Raw genomic sequence first — 22,632 nt, 5'->3', positions numbered from 1 at the left:
AACCTACTATTGGATACAAGAATAATGAGTAATTTTCTCTTTTTTTTTTCTGTGAATAAAACGCATCCATATTTCTATCACTTGCACTGCATTAGCAATAACTTTGTTAAGTTGATTTGATTGTGTTAAAATGTTGTAAGTTTTTAATTTTGTTTGCTGTGGAAACTTCTTATTTTTTTAAACGAATCATAAATTTTTCTAGAGAAAATGTAATAAAACAGTTTCTGTTGGCACAAAAACATCTTCAATTTTATTATTTCAGTATAATAACTATTTCGTTAAAATGTTTAATTTTTGTCCATAAGGGCATGTATTCATTATTTGATGAGTTGTATGAGTTGAAAGTTGACAGCGAAGACACTTCTGAAAAATATATATTGGCAACAAACAGCACACATGAAAGTTGAAAATGACATTCCAATCCAGTCAATATACAGCAAGGGATAACGCAGGAATGTGTCCAGTCTCCTTCATTGTTTAATGTTTATTCTGAGTCGATTTTTCGGGAAGCTTTCTCTTCAACAGATAGCGGTATTAAAGTCAACGGCGAAGTCATTAACAACATTAGATTTGCCGATGACAAAGTTCTTATTGCCGACTCTGATAAAGAGTCCAGAGTTTAGTGGAGCGACTGGAAGGCTCCTACCTAAGAAATACGAGATGAAGATCAATTCCTGTAAAACCAAAGTCATGATATTTGGAAAGAACCAAAATTTCCAATTCCTAATAAGATAGAGGGCAATATCTTAGAACTTGGGGTGGAAATAAAAACCAGAATAGAACAAGCCAGAAATGCATTTTTAAAAATGAAGAACGTTTTCCAGAACCCCAGATTGGATCTTGAGTTGAGAACTAGGCTCGTCAGGTGTTATGTTTGGTCAATTCTATTATACGGAGCAGAAACATGGGCACTGAAAGTTCCAGAGGTGAGTCGCCTCGAATCGTTCGAAACATGAATATATCGCTAAAAAATAATGCTTAAAATTCCATGGGCAGCCCATATCACAAATACCGAAGTTTACAACAGAATGGGCAGAAAAGAGAATTGCTCAATATAATAAAAATAAGAAAAACATCATATTTAGGGCATATATTGAGAAATATATGTGATCGCCAACCTCTACGAACGAGACTGTTTTTTCAGCAGTAAAGAAGCTGTAACAAGCAGTAAAGAAGAAGAATTCACTATTTCGATTGCAAATATCTTGAGAACCATAACTCGTAGCGATTTTTACCAGGAGACCTTTTTTACATAAAAAATGTATTATTTTCACTCAATGGTGTAATACAGGTACCAACGAAAAGTTATTGCTCCTCAAAATAGTTAAAAATCATGTAGGTGGCGCGAGTAGGAGCCATATTGATATCGAAATGACAAAAAAAGATAGAAATTTTCATTCAAATACCGATATTAGTGCCAGAAATAATATGAAACTTCTACACCCTGTATCTCCGCAACGTATAGTGTGACCAACAGATCTGTAGCTACGGGGTATCGGCAGGGGAACGCAGTTGTAAACAAAACACGCCCAATTTCATTCATAAAATAGGCATGGGCGTACGGTGTTATATGAAAATAATGTGTATCATAAATATATACTCAGATTAATAATTTTTTTCAAAAAACTTTATGCTGTTTGAATCGTTACTGTTGAGTTAGCAGATAAACACTAAAAGCTTTTATTAAAGCTCCCTTAAATATTTTGAATCATTTTATTATTGTGTTGTTAATATAATAGAAGAAATAATTACAGCTGGGGGTTGGAACCTTTGGTGTTACACAGCAAAATAAAACACTAAATCAGTACAATACATCAAAACACTTTTAATTTTACACTGGACGCACGTTTCGCTAACCATGTCTGCCATCAGCAGATGATCAAGACTGAGTCTTGAGGTATATTTATTTATATATCTGTACTAACTATATTTTTTTCTATAATACATTTTTAGATATAACTATTTCCAGCAAAAAAATCTTGAAAATAGTTAACTTTGGAAGCGCAAACAAAACATAATTTTACTCATCAGTAGATCTGATATTGCCTATTACACCAGATATGGTATCGCTCCGCCAGCAGTTTTTTAAAGGTTAGGTCATTGTCTACCCATATGTTACATCCAAATAGATAATACTTGGCTATATTTTCGAATTTCGCGTATATATATTTTATATCTCTTCTCTGAATATAATGGGCCGCTCCATTAATATTTATCTGTTATTTTAACATTTACGCCAAAAAAATTCATTTGATTTTAATAACCCCCTAAGCGTTTCCCTGCAAAAGGAAAATTCGATTCTTCCTGCAATTTTTGCAAAAGCTTTCTAATTGTGGGGACGACTTTCTAACTCCGGTATAAAGAAATATCCGCTCAAGTTTACGTTTAAGCGGCAACTCAAGCGAACTCTCTGTAGCTTCTTCATCGCAAACCCTATTATGAACACAAGGAAATAAACCAAATGATATTTCATCCACGTTATTATTAACTTACCTATATAAATTAGCTATTATTTCTCTTGTCTGACTATGTAGCGTCTTACCCTTAACAAATTTGTTCGTTTTAAAACACAAATATACGATCAAACTTGATATTAATAATTAAAAACTACGAACGAAAAACATTATAACAAGATAACAAAACAATAAAACACAACTTAACTATCAAATATACTAAAAATATAGGAATAAAGTTTAGGATAACCGGTATAAAATAATGAAATAAAGTAATAATGATCAAAAAAATGACACCGCCACTGGATATTTCAATAGTATTCAATATTCCTACTCTTTTCAGAAGTGACCGTGAAGTTGGGGATAAAGCAAGCGAATAGGAAAGGCGTAAAAGCCATGGCAACCGCGTGGTAACAAATCCTGTGACGTACTCGCCAATCATGTTCGATGAATAGGCGGCCATGCGCGGCGATGCCGGTTTGCCGCAGTTTAATAGGCAGATTATACAAAATGAAAGAAATAAATTATTAAATAAAACATATCGAACAATATGAACTACGTTAAAATTCCTTAGTAATATACGTCAGAATATATGCTAAACACATTATATATAATAAAAATATATTAAATTTATAGTTCATGTCTGGCAATTTTGCAATTTTATAGATAAACGTGGCAATATCGATTTTTTTTTTCGCATTCCTTCCGTAGCTTCAGATCCGCTGGTCAAACAGTAGCATTATAGGACATAAATGTATACGAACTTTTTTACTTATTTTTATCTGCAGAATATGCTGCCGAAATTCCCCGAATCCAATTCAAACGGAGAGATTAGATGTAGATTAAACCATGCATCTGTTCAATGTAAGTCACATATCTAGTAATAAAAATTGACCATTAGTTGAAAATGTAATTACTTTCAAAAATAATAAATGAAGTTATTATTGTAATTAATAATGATAAAAGCCCAAAAAAACTTTACTTAATAAGTCACGATGTTGAATGTCGAATGAATGAAACTACTTAGCAAAACAGAAAGTTAAATAAAAACTGAAAAAGTGGGTTCTTTGAAATTAAAAAACATCATTAACCATAATGAAACATATTAAGCATCAGTTAAAATTATGATTAATAAAATTAATATTAAGATTTTATGTTCGTATGCGTCAACTAAAGATATTAAAGACACTCTGCCAACTGTTTCGATTATTGTTTATTGCTGTTTCAAAGAACAGAGTATGCATCGCTATAGCTAAATATGTCGAAGACTTATGTGCGGATCTATTGCATTAATGAAAAACTGGTGGTACTGACCAGTACGCTCAACTTTATTTTTCCAGTCAACAAAATTAAAAAAATATAAATGTTTTTTTTTCAAGTTGGTACGCATAGTGCGGTTACATTAGAACTACCACAGACGCGCAGTTCATTAGCACAGGCTGCACTGCGCAGGACAGTTTGCGAAGTTCTTCATAGAATTTTACTTTTATTTACTTACGCAAGCTTAAAAATTGGTAGTATTGAGAGAAAGAATAATTATGTTTTATATATTAAATTGATGAGTCGGCTTCTTAATAAAGAAAAGTTATTTATATCAGTAAAATCATCAGATTGTTGAAGAGCTGTGAAAAGATCTTTTTAGATTGAAAGTAAGGCAAGTGACGATAAACGTCTATTTTTCATGGAATCTCTACTATAAATTTTAATGCATTTCAAGCATGAAAAATGTCTCTTAACCCAAGTACTCGTAAATGGTGTAGTAACAAACAAAAGAAACAATTTGAAAGCCTCTGGAAATATATTTCCAGGATTATTCTCCTTAAATTATTTTATAATCGAAATTATTATATCTATTATTAAGAGGAGTAAGACAGGGATGTGTGCTGTCTCCTTCGTTATTTAATGTTTATTCTGAGGCGATTTTTCGGGAAGCTTTCTCTTCAGCAGATTGCGGTATTAAAGTCAACGGCGAAGCCATTAACAACATTAGATTTGCCGATGACACAGTTCTTATTGCCGATTCTGATACTGGTCTCCAGAGTTTAGTGGAACGACTTGAAGGCTCCTGTAAGAAATACGGGATGAAGATCAATTCTCTTAAAACTAAAGTCATGATATTTGGAAAGAACCAAAATGTACCAATTCCTATTAAAATAGAGGGCAATACCTTAGAACAGGTCTACAAGTTCAAATATTTGGGGTCCTGGATAGTTAACACCTTGACCAACGACGTGGAAATAAAACCAGAATAGAACAAGCGAGAAATGCATTTTTAAAAATGAAGAACGTCTTCCAGAACCCCAGATTGGACCTAGAGTTGAGAACTAGGCTCGTTAAGTGTTATGTTTGGTCAATCCTATTAGACGGAGCAGAAACATGGACACTGAAAGTTCAAGAGATGAATCGCCTCGAATCGTTCGAAACATGGATATATCGAAGAATGCTTAAAATTCCATGGACAGCCCATATCACAAATACCGAAGTCTACAACAGAATAGGCAGAGAGAGAGAGAACTGCTCAATATAATAAAAATAAGAAAAACATCATACTTAGGGCATATATTGAGGAATGAAAAATACCACGTCTTACAATTGATAGTTAAGGGTAAGATTCAAGGAAAGAGAGGTCTCGGCAGGAAGAAACTATCTTGATTGAGAAACATCAGAAACTGGACTCACCTAACTTTTGAAGAACTTATAAGGAAAGCCGAGAATCGTGAAGATTTTGCCAATGTGATCGCCAACCTCCACGAAAGAGACGGCACGTAAAGAAGAATACCTGCAATTTATTCATTAATTTACGTTGGTCAATAACATTTTTTGTTTGTTAAATCACTATTAAATGCGTTGGAAATGTATCAATATAACAAGTTTGTTAAATTAGATGTTAAATGCGTTGGAAAATTTTTATAGGATTCTTTAAATTTCGAATCCGCAAGAGATAAATAAAAATAATTGAGACATACGAGTACCTATCTGCAAACCTTGTTTCTAAATGTATAACAATGTTATCTAAGATTTCATAAAATAAAATTCGCTGAAAAGATATTTGACTTAGCCGCTTTTAAACCTAGCTAACAAAATAGCACACTGAGACTTTTCTGTAATAGACCTATCTGTTGTATCGTCTTCTTGCGGATTCTTTTACTTCTGTGGCTTGTTCTGAAATACAACCGGTTATATCATTTTGAATAATCTCGGACAAGCCCGAAACATGTTTCCAATTTGCTTTAAACGCTTTTTGAATTTTCATATAAAGTTTTAAATGCTACGTATAATGAATCATATGAAATATCCCCCGAAATGTGATATATGCCCTTATAAAATATCGGCAATATCCCCTTAAGTTCTAAGACTACCGAGCCTCCACGACTTTATGCGAAGGCGACCGGAGATTTCGCCTAAGCCCCGCCTTAATACGATACAACCCCGACTTACGTCGCGTCGCTACCGCACGATGAGTTAGACAGAGACAGAAGGCTGCCGTACTTCGTGCATCGACCCTGACAGTAGGCGATGCAGAAATCGCCGAACAAAGGCACTCCAACGGTCAAAATTATTTTGTTTTCTAACGCAGCGGCACAGTCAGCGTACGCCCAGCGATAGTGAATATTTTAATATACAAGACCACCAATATTAAAATAATATTGATTATTAAAACACACTTCCGTGCATTAACAGTATTTTTATATATTGGCAACGTTAATCAAGACACACGTGACCAAGAACAATAATTAAAAAGGAGATCAAAACAGTAAACCGATCACGGCATGATGTTAAATTTATTTCAAACATCTGGACCCACTGGATGGCACTTACTAAAGCCCTATGCTCCACGTAGAAGTAAAGGGTGTATTTTTTACAAGCCACGTACCCAGCCTCCTCAACCTGTTGCCCTCTCCACCCTCCTCCTCTCCGCATTCTCCCCGCAACCCCCGCGTCATCAATTCGGCCGTGTCTGCGCGCGATAAATAATTCATGAAACAACAATGATTTGTCACGGTTTCGCAACGCTGAACTCGCATCGTAATTAATGTGTTCGAATTTGCCGCGCCACGTTGACGGTGTGCGTCGCATCTGATTCGCTCCGAATTCATATGTCACTGTCAAAAAACACCGACGGAAAATATACAGAGAGCGAGGTTATTAGTTGACAGAAGTGCCACGATGTTATCAATGGCAAATAAAAATTATATCAATTGTAAAGGTAAAAAAAAAAATATTTATAATAATCTGACGATAATAAAGCTTTTGCAAAATAAAACACTTAATTACCAACAGTCAAAGTCGTCAATCCCTCAGACAACAGTCAATCCCTCAACTGCTGAAGGTCTGTAATAAAACACTAGTTCACCATAACATACCAAAAACACTTTGTTGAACTCTGAGCGAACGTTTTGTCAACCATGTTAGCAATACACATCAGCAGATGATTAAAACTGAACTATTATTCGGAAAAAAGAGACAGTATGGACTGGCTATAAAGATAACAATACCTCTTATTATCACCAATCTTCACAAAGATGAAACCAAAATGTTTCAATAATTATTGTTCTGTCTCCTAGATGTGACCACGTAATACACAATAAAACTAGTTTTATAATAGTCATATAACGCTGTGTAAAATAGTTGCATAAGAGTTGTATACCCTTTTTATAGAACTTCTATACTACTAAACGGTTGTATAAAAATGGGCCTTTTTTGGTTGTCAAGCTATCATATTACGGTCATATAGCACGTTATATGAATTGAGGTATCCTATAAAAATTATCACAAAGCTGTTTATACAGCCTTTATAAAATAAAATTTGCTACTTGGGTAATTTATTAGACCTTCTCCAAAGATACGACATACGACTTACTAAAGTAAGCTGTTGCTAGGATATTCTATTACTTTTAATTGGATTTTTTAAAAACATTGTGAATGATCGCAAACTCTTAAGTATAAAGTATAATTGAATTCGCTAATTTATTCCACTAATTTCGAGGTTATGATAAAGAAAACACAAAAAAGAAGAAACTTTCCACGGGGAACGACTTAAAAGAAAATTTTAAAGAAGCTGGTTTCTCAGAACTCACTCAGAACAATGATGAAAAAGCAATAAAATTGTATCAAATATTTGTGGCTAAATGATATTCAGCAGCAAAACAACTAGAACAATACGAGGAAGACGTTACATTTTTGGTTGACACTTACCTTGTGATGTCTTCGGTACTAACTGCCCTTGGAGTACCTGGAGGGTGATGTAAAGCCAAATTCGAGGAGTGGACAGAATGTAAGGATTCCGGATAGCCGTGTGATGCTTTGGTTGCTAAAACAGGAAAATATGTAAATATACAGGGTGTTTCAAAAAACATGTGCCATCTCTCGTAGGGAGATTCCTCACATAAAAATAAGATTTATTTTTTTATATCAACATAGGTCCGATTCTGTTTTGTTTCGTACCTACAGGGTGTTAAAGTTTTATATATTTTTTCGATTTATTATCATTTTTTTCCAAGCACTTTTATCGGTTCGAATGAAATTTTCAGGGTAAAAGTTACTATAAATGGGACATATTTCAAAGCTAAAAAATTGTCGATATATTTACCAGGGACGTGGGAGTTATCACTGGATATTTTTCTAAAAAAAATGCATGTACGCCACTGACTTTTTTTCCACTTGTTAGCGAAATAGTGTAGCCAGTTTAATGCAGATTAAAAGTTGTCTCTTGATATTTTGTCGATTTCGGCCTCCTTGATGAAATAAACGCAATTTTATTAATTTGCCTTGTTCCAGGTCTAATAGCAACTTTTGAAAATTTTTAATATGATTAACTTACGAAAGTTTTAAATAACTACTCATTGATTCTTCATCAAAAAATATGAAAAAAAGTTCCTATAAACATGGGTATGGAAATGCATAGTTTTAGAATTACAGGATGTTAAAATTTTTAAAATTAGTTTTTTTTTGTAATTATCTTAAATAACGTTATTTTTTATTTAAAATTGCTGTAAGTTGGACTAATAGTAATAATAACTGATAGTAATAATATTTAATAAGAAATTAGGTAAAATATATAATTTATTAATTTTATTTTTATTTTAATTTTATTAATTGTGACTAATAAAATTGCGTTTCTCATCAAGAAGCCCGAATTCGACAAAATATCAAGAGATAACTTTTAATTGGCATTAAACGGCCAATAAATTGCATTAAACACAATTTTCATATCAAAAGAAAAAAAGTCAGTGGCGCACATTTTTTTTTGAAAAATATTCCAGTTATAACCCCTAACTATATGCACGTCCCTGATGAATTTATCGACACTTTTTTAGCATTAAAATATGTAGCACTTATAGTAACTTTTACCATCAAAATTTTATTGGAATTACTAGTAGTACTTGGTAGAAAATTATAATATATCGAAAAAATATTAAGATTTTAACACCCTGTAGCTACGAAACAAAGCAGAATCGGACCTATGTATGTTGATAAAAAATAAATCTTATTTTTACGTAAGGAATCTCCCCACGAGACATGGCACATATTTTTTGAAACACCCTGTATATGAGGCGATAGTTACTACAGGCGAGTTGATTTTCAATTTTGGTTCAATATTTACCGCAATTTTTTTTCTTTTGAAAAATAAAATTGTTTTAACATACTATTTCTTAATAATTTTTATCAAGAAAAATCTGATGCTTCTTACATTTAAAAATACTTTATTATTACCTACATACCTCTGTTATTTACAAACAAACATTACTAACAATTAGAGATGGGGACATTCCGGGAATCTTATTTTGAGGGAATGTTCCTGGGAACGTTCCCCAAATCGCTATAGTGATGGGAATGGAAATTTTTTTTAATGTTATGAAAAATTGGAAACTTTCCGGGAAGGTTCCCGGAAATATTCCCCAAAGGGCAGAAAAGTGATAAAGTTAAGAAAATTTAACATTCAAAATATATTTAATAACAACAAAATAATATATAAACAACAACAAAAGCAACACAAGTCGATAAAAGAAACTTAGGTTATGTTTATAACTAAAATTTAGGTTATGTTTATAACCTAGTTTCTCTTCTTCTTTTTATTTGTGGTGTGGCATGTTCACAACTTTTCCAATGTTTTGATTACTTTCCCTAAATTTAAGAAAAGTTCCCAAAAAGTGGGAAATGTTCCGAGGAATATTCCAACTCGTATCAAAATACAACTTTCCCGAATTTCAGTCACTTTCCCGACCATAGAGGAACGTTCCCGGAACATGGGCACGTTCCCTGAGACACGTTCCGACCTGCACATCACTTCTAACTATACATAACTTTACAATAAAAATAATACATTCACTTATTTTAATGAATTTCACAAATTTACGTATCATGTACGTATATTTGTATAAATTAAACAATTAGTATATGTATAAACTAAACCAAACACAAATAGAAAGTTACAAACTAAACAAATTCTAGAAAATGTCAGACAAGGTAATTTTCTTTACCTTTTTAATTTCCCAATACGGTACTTAGACGTACCCAGTTGCATTGTTACAATATTAACGAATTTATGATGCAACTTGAATAGAAAGGCGTGTTTGGAACTAACTGCAATCGATAGATACACATGCACAATCAAAGGGCATACGTCATTTTTGCATTAATGCTTATTGTCTAAACAATGACCAGAAGTAGTTGGTATAATTGAACAGCCTAACCCTTAGATGAGATTATAAGTTCCTTTGAAGGAACAAATGGGTCGTGTGATATATAGAGTGTCCCAAAAAATAGTTGTCTGACAAACGGATCTGAAACAACTAGGTAATGGTAAGGAGCGTAATTTTTTAAAAACATGGCCGATTTCATTGATAAAATCTTCAGGGGCGTGCGGTATTTTATGAAAATATCAGGATTTTCTATATTTTCCAGTAAACTTTTTTTTTTGATGTATGTAAAGCATTTTGTCTAGTTATTTGCTAAATATAGTAATATTTGTTAGAAAGCATGTACTAATTATGATAGGCACAAATAAAGTTAAAGGTATATTCAATACTGTAACACCGCCACTGGATGTTTTTTCAATACTAGTCAATATTTTACTACTTTCAGAGGGAGGCACAAAATTGGGGGTAGCACTGACCAATAGGAAAACGTTTAACCGATTTATTATTATTTTTATTATTTATTATAAACCGAAGCGGATGATATCTTTATGAAATATTTACCTTTTGTAGTACCTACTAGGGTCGGAATTTCTGGCCTTGTGTGCCGATTTTCGTGTGTACAAAGAGTACGGTCAACACGCTTAGTAAAATAAGATGTACTGAATAAAGACAAAAGGCAAGTATTTTCCCAAGCGCATGAAATCTAGCGTCAGATTAAGTGGTTATGTAATAAATAGGTACTTCGTATTTTTGCTCTCTCCGACTTACTAGATTGCTATAACGATTCACTCGTATACATGTAAACGCCTGCCCAAGGTTTCGCTTGCCAGCAGGGTATATTTATACAGGATGGTCCAAACTGTATTCCGGAAACTTCGGCAACATATTCTACAGATAAAAATAAGTAAAAAAGTTCGTGTAAATGCATGTCCTAAAATGCTTAGTTTCGGAGATACAGGGTGGAGAAATTTCATTTTTATTTCGATTTTTTTCAAATAATTACTGAAGTAACGTCAATATTTGGATGAAAATTGGTGTCCGGGAATATTTTCATATAAGAAATTAGATTTTGATGTCAATATGACTCCTATTTGTAGGGGGGCCATCTACATGTGTTTTAACTGTTTTGAAGAGTAATAACTTTCCGTCCGTACCTGTATAAAACATTTCAGTGACTTTTTACGTAAAAAATGTCTCTTGGTAAAAATTGCTACGAGCAACAAATAAAGACTATTGGCAAAAAATAAACACGTTGAGTGGATAGTTATTTGACTGAAATAATAAATTAGGGAAATTTTCTTTTTAATTAATCATACATTTTTTTGAAAAAAGAAAATGACGATGAAACAGTTTCGTTGAACTTTTGGCACAAAAACATTTCACATATAGTCAACATATTTAATGTATGTCAATGATGACAGGTGTTGATAATTTCAATTCTAAATATCTCGAGAACTATTACTAGCAGCGATTTTTACCAAGAGACCTTTTTTACGTAAAAAAACGTCGTAATTGTATACTTTTTTACTTAGTAGTTTTATACAGGTATGTGTGAAAAGTTATTACATTTAAAACCAATTAAAATATATGTAGGTGACGCCCTATACAAGTAGGAGTCATATTGACATCAATAGCCAAATTTCTCGTATCAAAAAACTCGCAGACACCAATTTTCATCCAAATATTGACGTTACTTCATAAATTATTTGGAAAAAATCGAAATAAAAATGAAACTTCTACATCCTGTATCTCCGAAACTAAGCATTTTAGGACATACATTTATACGAACTTTTTTACTTATTTTTATCTGTAGAATATGCTGCCGAAGTATCCGGAATACAGTTCGGATCACCCTGTATATTATATGTATATAGGGTGGCCCATCGAAAACGTTAAGCAAGGCATAACGGCCAGGGTAATTTTTTTTCAGAAAATTCAAAAACACGTCAATTTTGTTTGTGAAGGAGACAATTTTTGCCCCAAAAATGATTGCAAAATCTTCAACCCTCTAAGCGGGGGTGTCATCCCCCAATTTTTTTCCAATGGGAAGGGGTACCGCATTGAAAAGGGCTTTCTATTCTCTATACTTTCCCGCTTTGTTTTTGAAAATCGGTCGAGCCATTGAGAAAATATGAAGGATTGAAATTTGAAAAGTTTATTTAAACATTTATCAGAGTAAATGATAAGGATAAATTCCTTCGACTAATTTGCTGTTTTTTTTTTCTTATTATTTCTAGATGTTTACGCATCTTTTCACTTACCACAAGGATGAACGATCGGGTTAGGTAGAGTGTACTTTCTTTTTGAAAGGTGTAGTTAATCGGCACAACTGTCTGTACTGGGCTGAGGACAACCCCTTGGTTTTTCACGAGGTGCACACACAAAACCCTAAGAAATTGAACGTGCGGGCTGGTATTTATAGAAATTCTATTGTGAGTCCTTTTTTTCTTCCTGGAAATCTAACAGTAATATGTACTTGGATTTACTGGAAAATACCATCGACCCAGCCCTAACTGACATCATAGAGAACAATCCTGGATACGTTGAAGCGGAACTAATATTTCAACAAGACGGTGCACCTCCACATTACTCTCAAAATGTGCGTAATTATTTAAACAATAACTTTCCCGTTCGATGGATAGGACGAAGGGGTGCAATTGAGTGGCCTCCCCGGTCACCCGACTTGGCTCCTTTAAACTTTTTTCTATGGGGACACATAAAAAGTAAAGTATATAGCACTCCACCCGCCTCATTAGAAGACCTGCGAAGACGAATTATTGATGTTTGTTGCGAAGTGACCCGGCAAGTTCTTCATAATATTCTAGAACGGGTTGAAATAATTTGTATTACTGTATGGAGGTTGACGGGCAACATTTTCAGCATTTTCTTCATTAATAAGATAAGTTTTTTTTAATTAATTCAATTTATGCGTTTTTTGCAAAAAAGTACTTTTCAAATTTCAGTCTTTCATATTTTCAAAATGACTCGACCGATTTTTAAAAATGAAGCGGGGAAATATAGAGAATAGAAAGCCCTTTTCATTGCGACGCCACTTGTCACAAATCATTTTTGGGGCAAAAGTTGTCCCCCTCACAAACAAAATTGACGTGTTTTTGGAGTTTTCGAAAAAAAAAATACCCTGGCTGTTATGCCTTGCGGAACGTTTTCGATGGGCCACCCTGTAGATAATAGTGGTACTTACATAATTGTGGTGAGTACGACGTATCCGAAGGGGGAGCATTAAAGGCACTATCGGGTTTAGCGACTATGAGCACTACGCAGTCCTGCGTAGTTTTGAGCGTAGCCACGGCATCCTCGTGAGTAACATTCTCTAAATTTACTTCACCTTTCTGAAACAAAGAATAAATAAAATACTAATCCGTTTTATAGGTTAATATATTTTTTGATACAAACATTTTTGCAAATAAAAAAAACACTAAAAACATAAAAAATATAGATTTCACGTTAGAACTATTACAGTAATTTATCACAAAGCTAGCAAACCCCAAGGCTTAACAAGCTCGACCGAAGAAACATTTGTTCTAGAAGAAAAAAAAGAAGGAACTAAATTTTTGTATAACGACTTCCCGAATACAATCCCCCGGGCTAAAACAACGCAGGTATGGCAAAAATGAAATAAAAAACTTTCCTGTCTAACTAATTTAATTAGTTGGCCGAGAAAACCGGATCTCCCAGTTCCAAACTTCGTCGAAGAACTTGGAAGTCTAAAGTTCTTACAATAATTTAGCGTAAAAAGACTGAAATTTGAATAGTTTCTGGTTAGAAAAAGAAAGATGAGAGTAATGGCTTATAAATATACTTTCTTCTTATAGTATAAGAGCTAGCAACGTTTTCGTGAAAGTATTTAAGACGTCTGGCTCTTTGATATATATTTTACTAGCTTTTACTCTGGAACAGCATGCGGCCCATCTGGCTGCCGATACCCGTTGCGTTCACTACTGCGCATCGGAAGAAAATCCTATATTTTTTATTAATTTAGTCCTATAAATTCTAGTATTGAATATAAATCGAACATGTCTCCATAGCGCAGTGCGTAGAGTTTCCGACCACGAACCGATGATTCAGAGTTCGAATCCGGGTCAGGTCAAAGACTTTTTATTTTATTTTCGTTTATATTCTAATAGTAAAGTATTAAATAATTCTGGTAATTAAATAAAAACAAATGTTTAATATTTTACTATCAGAATATAAACGAAAATAAAATAAAAAACTCTTTGCCCCCACCCACAACTCTGAATCATCGGTTCGTGGTCGAAAACTCTACGCACTGCGCTATGGTGACATGTTCGATTTATATTCAATATTCAATACTAGAATTTAAAGGACTAATAAAAATATAGGATCTTCTTTCAATGCGCAGTAGGGAACGCAACGTTTACCGGCAGCCAGACGGGCCGCATGCTGTTCTAGAGAGCATAGTAAAAGATATATCAAAGAGTTAAAATACTTGTTTTTCCGACGTTGCTAGCTCTCATACTATTAGCAGCTAATTTAGAAAATACTTTTGCCAAATTGTGTAATATCTAAATGTATTTAAACTCTTTTTATGGGAGAATCAGCTATATTACGAGCTTTTATTTAATTTGCAACGTTCGTATGTCCGTTGACCTTTTCAAAATTTAGTAACAATTTTTCGACTAAACGGATTTTTAGAAAACTTTGAATATATACTGTATTCCTTTGTGTATAATTGCATAAAATTCAATCTTAGATAATCTCTTCTAAGATGTGTATAATAACTCAAGTTTCCACCCCGAATAGCAGGATAACTACATACAGGGTCCTACAAAAGTTCGTCTGGCATCTGTAGCTCCTAGAATAAAAAACTTGGGAATTTTGTTTAAGTGCGAACCTAAAGAACGCACTAGGATGTATTTCAGGAAAATATTTCAACTTCTATAGGATGGCTCAGAGAAGTGTGAGTCGATCGGGATGATTTTTAAATAGAACACCCTATATATTATTGCATTTTTGGCTTCCTTTCAGATCACTTTACATAAACACGGTCTTACACGATGTGACAAACAGCTTCAAACGTTGGACGCACGGCATTCGCCACATCGTGTTGGAGCGCAGAAATCCATGTGTCGAACGTTCGAAGTAAGTTCGAGCTCTTGTCGGTAAATTTTACGCGAGTCAAAGGACCTTCCAACGTTCGAAGTAATGTTCGATGCGCTCCTACACGTGAGTCTTCACGTTGCTGATATTTTACTAGGGATCAGTAGCGGCCTCGCTTTTAATGCTAAAACGTGGTCTCCTTAGGCTGAAAATTTTTCGTGATTTGTTCTTTGCCAGAAATATGTAAGTACATACATAGGTATATAGAAAGATTAATTATTGGTTTTCTTTGTGTAAATAAATATCTGACAGAATTTTTGATTATTACATTACTTTAGTAAAAACACTTAAATTTATTTTTATTCATTCACCTTTTTTTACTCATCAAAATTTTCTTCTTATATTAGATATGTGAATAAGTTTTTACTTTTTACTAAAATTACTTTTAAAATTTTCCGTTTTTAGTTAAAATGGAGTGTAATAATCAAATGATAATGGAATTTATTTCGATTTACGAGAAATATTCAATTATATGGAATCCGAGGCATTCCTACCATAAAAACCGGAATGCCTTAAATGATGCTTGGCGTGAAATTTCTCAGGAAATGACTATAGACTTGTCAGTAGCAGAATTGAAGAAAAAAAAATAATCTGTAATGGCAACGTATAGAACATTGAGGAGGAAAGTTATAGATTCTTATACAACCGGATCATGGAGTGCAGATATATACAAACCATCTTGGTTTGCTTATGATGCTATAGACAGATACATAAGAGTAACAAGAAATAAAATCCTGTTACGTCTTCTTTTTCTTTTGCTTCTGTTGCAGCAGTTTGGCGCAACAGAAAACTATCATACCAGCGGCAATCCCAGCACTAAATATATTATCCATATCTGGTCAAGCCAAGAGTACGTACGACACTGAGCTAATTTCACAAATGCAGCGCCAGGTTTGTATCTAAAGGTGCGTATTCATTATCCGCACGAACGAACGAACGAACGAATGTTCGCTAGTGGTATGAACGGGGACCGCACGATAGAACCGCACGAGAAGACCGCACGCATTTCTTCATTCGCGCGCCAGTTCAAATCGTCAAGATATTGTTATAAACCTGTTTTTTTTTGTTTATATACCGTCAACTATGGAGCAGTGCATAAGGAGTCGGGCTAGGAAGCGAGAGACCGGAGTTCGAATCTCGGCTGGAACATCACTTTTTATTTTTTTTTAAATACTGTTGTATTCCATGGTACAAAGAAAACAAGGTATGATCGATAGCGGCCCCAATTTCGTTAAGTTTGCGCATACCACCTGTGACGTCATACGCCATACAAAAAAATATCCATCTTGTGCAATTGCCACTAATAAAAAAAGACCTAAAATAGGGAAGAATTAGGACATAACCCTAAGTTATGTCAAATCATCGTGCTTAACATTTGAAAAATTATTCTGACATTTATTGTGTCATCTGTTTGACAATTTGAAATTGGCGCGCGGAACTTGCCGACCAATGGTGCCGTTTATCACCTGTGACGTAGTGACCAACCTGCGCAATATCATACCTTGTATTCTTTGTATCATGGTTGTATTCTATAGTTTATTTTTGTAGTATAAGAAAAAGAACTATTTATTCTGTTATTTTTTAATCTCCGTTATTAATATAAATTGATTGTTAGTACAATACCTCATTTAATATAAAATAATATTCTACTTTTTGAAATGTATCGGGCCCTAATTGTACCTAAAAGTAATATATTTTTAGTGATATACCATATTGTAAACTATTTAATATTTCAGTCAGTTAAAAAGTTAATTTGCATTGAATAATTGCCTACCATTAAAGGAAATTTGAGCTATATAACCCTTGATGGGCATATTCTGGGTATGCAAATACTTCCTTTAAATTTTGGGTGTCGTTCAACCGATTTATTCTCAAAACCAGAAACATCTACATATAAAAAGAAGCACAGGTCACTAATTATAATAAACTTCACCCTTGGTATTACTTCCACTAATTATAATAAACTTCACCCTTAGAATTACTTCTATCACAATTACAATACGTTCATCTGCATTGGCATTTTCTACTTTTCGATGGGAAACAATAAACTTCCCAATATTTTTTAAATGATGTAACAATTCCTCTTGTGGTTACTTTTCCATAGATATCCTCAACTCTGTCCTCATGTGAATTCAGAGGCAATGAAAATGAAAATTATTTACCATAAACATCGCAAACTAAAAACCTAATAAACAATTTTATACCGAATATAGAAATAAATTCAGTATTCTTACCTATCGTCCAAATCCATGTTAATAGATAATTATTATTTTTAAATATATTTTTGGAACTGCTGGTTTTAGTAATTATTAAATTAAACGAACTAAAAAGTCTTAAAATAAACAATTCTTAACCATAACCCCAAAAATTGCAGATCTCCTGTCAACTTTCTTTATTTTTAATTTATTCATTATTTTCCTAGTGACGTCACAGGTGGTATGCGCGAACTGAACGAAATTGGAGCCGCTATCGATCATACCTTGTATTCTTTGTACCATAACGTCTAAACGCCTTTGATGTACCGACTCGAAGCGGATGGTCGAGCGCACGAACGAACGAACGGCCGCATGCGTTCGGTCCCCGTCTAAATATACCGCACTTTCATTCGTTCGTTCGTTCGTTCGGATAATGAATACGCACCTTAAATCTGAAAGCGCACGCAGGCGAACGCCTTTGATGTACCGACTCGAAGCGGATGGTCGAGCGCACGACCGAACGAACGGCCGCATGCGTTCGGTCCCCGTCTAAATATACCGCACTTTCATTCGTTCGTTCGTTCGTTCGTTCGAATAATGAATACGCACCTTAACGTTGGAACGAACGTTCGAAGCATCGTGTAGGAGACACATTCGCCAATTGTAATATTGTTGAAAACTGTGTCAAATGTTGGTTCGAACGTTCGTTCGAACGTTGGACGCATCGTGTAGGACCGTCTTAATCCTAAGACATGAGTAAATATATTTCAATTAAATTCTTCTTAAAAAAAATATTAATAATACAAGAAGTGTCCTGAAAGCAAAACTATATTAGGTATTTACTTTAGAAGGTCTGTACTTAACTTTGCTATAAATGTGGAAATCGTAAATCATACAGGATGTTCAAAATTCTACGCCAAACTTTCTAAAAAATAAAATAATTTTTCTTCCTTATTTTTTTAAATGCCCTGAATATTATTTTTTCAACAGATGGGGACATAAAAAATGAACATTTTTTTATTTAGAGAAGAATTAAGATTTCACTGATATTGGCTTTTTTTACATTTCATATGAATGTAATGGCATTTTCCACAGTAAATTTTTATCAAAGCCACCCAATGATTTTTCTCTCGTATTTTACCATTGAAAGCGCCATATGAAATAATACTGCGCCATATGAAATAATACAAATCTGCAAAACTATTAAAAATTTTGAAATACTACAAATACAAAAACTGTTCATTTTTTAACTCTCCATCTAATAAAAAAAATAATATACAAGGTTTTTTGCATTAAAAAAAATAGAAAAAATATTTTATATTTTAGAAAGTTTGGCGTAGAATATTAAACATCCTGTATAATTTACGATTATTTTATTTATCAAAGTAAGTACAGGCCATCTAAAGTAAATACCTAATATAGTTTGATTTCAGGACAGTTTTTGTATCTTTAATATAGGTATATTTTTTTAAGAAAGACTGAAAAATATATATTTTTTATTTATTTACTAACATCTCTGAAACTATCGAAATTTATTTACTCATATCTTTGGATTATGTAAAGTGAAGAAAAGGGAAGCCAAAAATGAAATAATATACAGGGTGTTACGTTTAAAACCAAATCATCCCGATTCACTCACTCTTTTTGGAGCCACCCTATAGAAGTTAAAATATTTTCCTGAAATACATTCTCGTGCATACTTTATTTATTATTTTTTATTTTATTTATTTTACTTTATTACACTTAAACAAAATTCTCAAGTTTTTTTTTTAATCTAGGAACTACGGATGCCCGACGCACCATTGCCGAACGCTGCATACATTTAAATTTAAAATATTTTAGAAATATTAAGTTATTAAATTTTATTCTCTACTATCTTTTCTAAGTTCCCAAGCTCTCTCTTACAACTCCTCTCATTCTATTGGTCAGCCTTCAAAATGACTGAGGGTTATGGTAGACCAAATTGGCGCCCTCTACACGTTAGGGCGAGCATAATTCTCCAACGAAGCGCCGCCAGTCCAATTTATCCCCCGGAAAAATTACTAGGAAAATGGGGGATGAAGGAGAGAAACCGGGCCGCTGAGAGGTAATAGATATTCCCGCCGCATATTTCGGCGTTTAAAAATTGATATTGCTCCGGGAAAAAATCATATTTATTTAGACAAATTACCTGGGTTCAAGGGAGATGATTTTTTACATATTAAAAAGCAACTGCTTGGAAAGAATGATTAATGGTATGCATAAAAATGGTTTGTCCTTGATGATTTATTCAATAAACGTTGAAATTAGATATATAACAAAGTCCGTTATCTCATTATTTGTTTCGAGGTTTATAAAAGAATATTAAATAATATAAAAGTTATAGAAAAGGTTCAGATATACATTTGAAAACTATTATAGGGTACCTATATGTATAGAGTGCTTCAAAAATGTGTGGCGGATATAACATATATGTTTTTTAAATGCAACACTTTATTTTTTATTTTATTTTTAGATTCTGCATGAAATTCTGTAACTTTTTAATATACAGGGTGGTCCGAACTGTATTCCGGAAACTTCGGCAGCATATTCCGGAGATATAAATAAGTAAAAAAGTTTGTATAAATGCATGTCCTAAAATGCTTAGTTTCGGAGATACAGGGTGTAGAAGTTTCATTTTTATTTCGATTTTTTCCAAATAATTTCTAAACGTCAATATTTGGATGAAAATTGGTGTCTGGGAGTATTTTGACATGATAAATTTGATTTTGATGTTAATATGACTCGTACTTGTAGAGGGCGCCATCTACAGATTTTTTAATTGGTTTGAAGAGTAATAATTTTTCGTCGGCACCTGTATAATACTACTAAGTAACAAAATATAGATCCACGACGTTTTTTACGTAAAAAAAGTCTTTTGGAAAAATTCGCTACGAGTAATGGTTCTGGAGATATTTGAAATCAAAATTATCAATACCTGTCATCACTGACATAAATTAAACATCTTGACTAAATAGTCATTAGACTGAAATCATAAATTTGAAATGTTTTTGTGTCAAAAGTTCAACAGAAACTGTTATATCATTATTTTTTAGAAGAAAAATTTAGGATTAATTTAAAAAAAAAAGTTTCCAAATTTATCTTTTTAGTCAAATAACTATCTACTCTCAACATGTTTATTTTTTGTCAATAATGACATGTATGGACTGTTTCCATTTTAAATATCTTGAGAACGGTTGCTCGTAGCAATTTTTTACCAAAAGACATTTTTTTGACGTAAAATATAAAAAATCATGGAAATATATATTTTTTTACTCAGTATTTTTATACAGGTATGGACGAAAAGTCATTACTCTTCAAAACAGTTAAAATACATGTAGGTGGTGTCCCCTACAAATAGGAGTCATATTGACATTAAAATCAAATTTCTCATGTCAAAAAACTCCCAGATCCCAATTTTCATCCAAATATTGACATTACTTCAGAAATTATTTGGAAAAAATCGAAATAAAAATGAAACTTCTACACCCTGTATCTCCGAAACTAAGTATTTTAGGGCATACATTTATACGAACTTTTTACGTATTTTTATCTGCAGAATATGCTGCCACAGTTTCCAGAATACCGTTCGGACCACCCTGTATATGTATTATATTGTCAAGGTGTACGGCGACACCTGTCGGGGAACGAGCCAAGTAGAAGAAAAGCGAGTTCTGTAATTTCGAGCCAAACCGCAGAATTTACTGGCAGGGGGTCCCGAATGCTACAGAAAATTACAGAAATTTCTAGAAGCAGCCGGTACAGTATAAAGAACTGTGAACTATTTATATATATTAATTAGATGCTACAGGGCGTTCAAAATATTTCTGTGAACTACTTAAAATTAAAAAATCTCAAATTTTTTAAGTGACACGCCCTATATATTATTTTTTTTTACCCAAAATATTTTAAAAAACAAAAATAAATTAATTATCCTAATAAAGCTATGAAAAAAGCTTCAACTAATTATTATTATAGCATTCTATTAATTGGTGACCAATTAATAGCCCTATATATTTTCATTTTATTCTGACATTAAAAACAATTTACTTTTAACACTCGACCGTCTGACGTTTAGCTAACCATGTCAGCATCATCAGCAGGCGATTAAAATTTGCCCGTCCAGTGTAAAAGTAAAGTGTTTTGGTGTATTGTGTTGAATTGGTGTTTTATTTTGCTAATCTAGGCAACTTACCACAGCATCTCTGACAGCTACCAGCTTGTCACCCACGGCCAGCCTGCCGTCCACTTGGGCGGCACCGCCCTCCATAACTTTGGTGACATAGATGCCATTGTCTCCAGGGATATGTTGGTTGCCTATACCGCCCGCGATACTGAACCCCAAACCTTTGTTCCCTTTCACCAGCTCTATCTCCAACAGTCGCATGTGGCGGGGTTGCCGTCTCCGCCTCACGCTCTGCAAAAAAAAATGAAAAATTACAATGTTGTCAGTTATGGGAAAAAGTTGTAGATTTAAGGATGTTTTTCGATTTTTGTGTCCTTTTTAGTGGTGTACTATTTAATATTAGTTTTTCATCACTTTAATACTGTAACCAGAAATGTCTAATAATGTTCCTATTATGCAATATTTATGTAATCCCGCAAATGCGGGATTCCTCTGTGATTCCGCGGGATCAAAGTTGCGGAATTTACCGTGCGGGATCTGCGGGATCGACATCAGGGGATTCCCCTTACGGCTTGGCCATTAAATATAAGTGAAACAAACAGGTTAATTATTAGATTTCTTTCTGGCGCGTCTAAGTGAAGAAAAGCGTTTAACTAGTACTTGTGGACAATTACGTCAAATAAACTGCCGGACATAATTATCGGGACAAGCAAAATTTTAGGGTAAATTTAAAGTTGAATATTTCTTGAACAAAAAAAGCTTTTGGGATGCGGTTTGGACCAGGTTTTAGATGCATCTAGAGATGGGGACATTCCGGGAATCTTATTTTGAGGGAATGTTCCTGGGAACGTTCCCAGGAAGGTTCCCCAAATCGGAATAGTGATGGGAATGGAAAACATTTTTAATGTTATGAAAAATTGGAAACTTTCCGAGAAGGTTCCCGGAAATATTCCCCAAAGGCAGAAAAGTGATAAAGTTAAGAAAATATAACTTTCAAAATATATTTAATAACAACAAAATAATATATAAATAACAACAGAAGCAACACAAGTCGATAAAAG

At 33.5% G+C, this 22,632-nt stretch overlaps 1 protein-coding gene across 11 annotated transcripts in view; it reads right to left on the bottom strand.

The window, feature by feature from the left end:
- Positions 1-22,632, bottom strand: part of LOC115883641 (disks large 1 tumor suppressor protein) — a 1,010,644-nt gene that overhangs the window by 79,092 nt on the left and 908,920 nt on the right. For all 11 annotated transcript variants that reach the window (XM_030902027.1, XM_030902024.1, XM_030902022.1 and 8 more), the window contains 3 exons: positions 21,641-21,862; positions 13,296-13,443; positions 7,650-7,764 (listed from right to left, as the gene is read on the bottom strand). In XM_030902027.1, the coding sequence (XP_030757887.1) occupies positions 7,650-7,764; positions 13,296-13,443; positions 21,641-21,862 (485 nt within the window). The remainder of the gene's footprint in view (positions 1-7,649; positions 7,765-13,295; positions 13,444-21,640; positions 21,863-22,632) is intronic.

This window comes from Sitophilus oryzae, unplaced genomic scaffold (assembly GCF_002938485.1).
Source record: "Sitophilus oryzae breed Bouriz unplaced genomic scaffold, Soryzae_2.0 scaffold_1974_pilon_pilon, whole genome shotgun sequence".
Lineage (NCBI taxonomy): Eukaryota > Metazoa > Arthropoda > Insecta > Coleoptera > Curculionidae > Sitophilus > Sitophilus oryzae.
The sequence above is the reverse complement of the archived record's forward strand: the minus strand, read 5'-3'. Positions and strand labels throughout refer to the sequence as shown.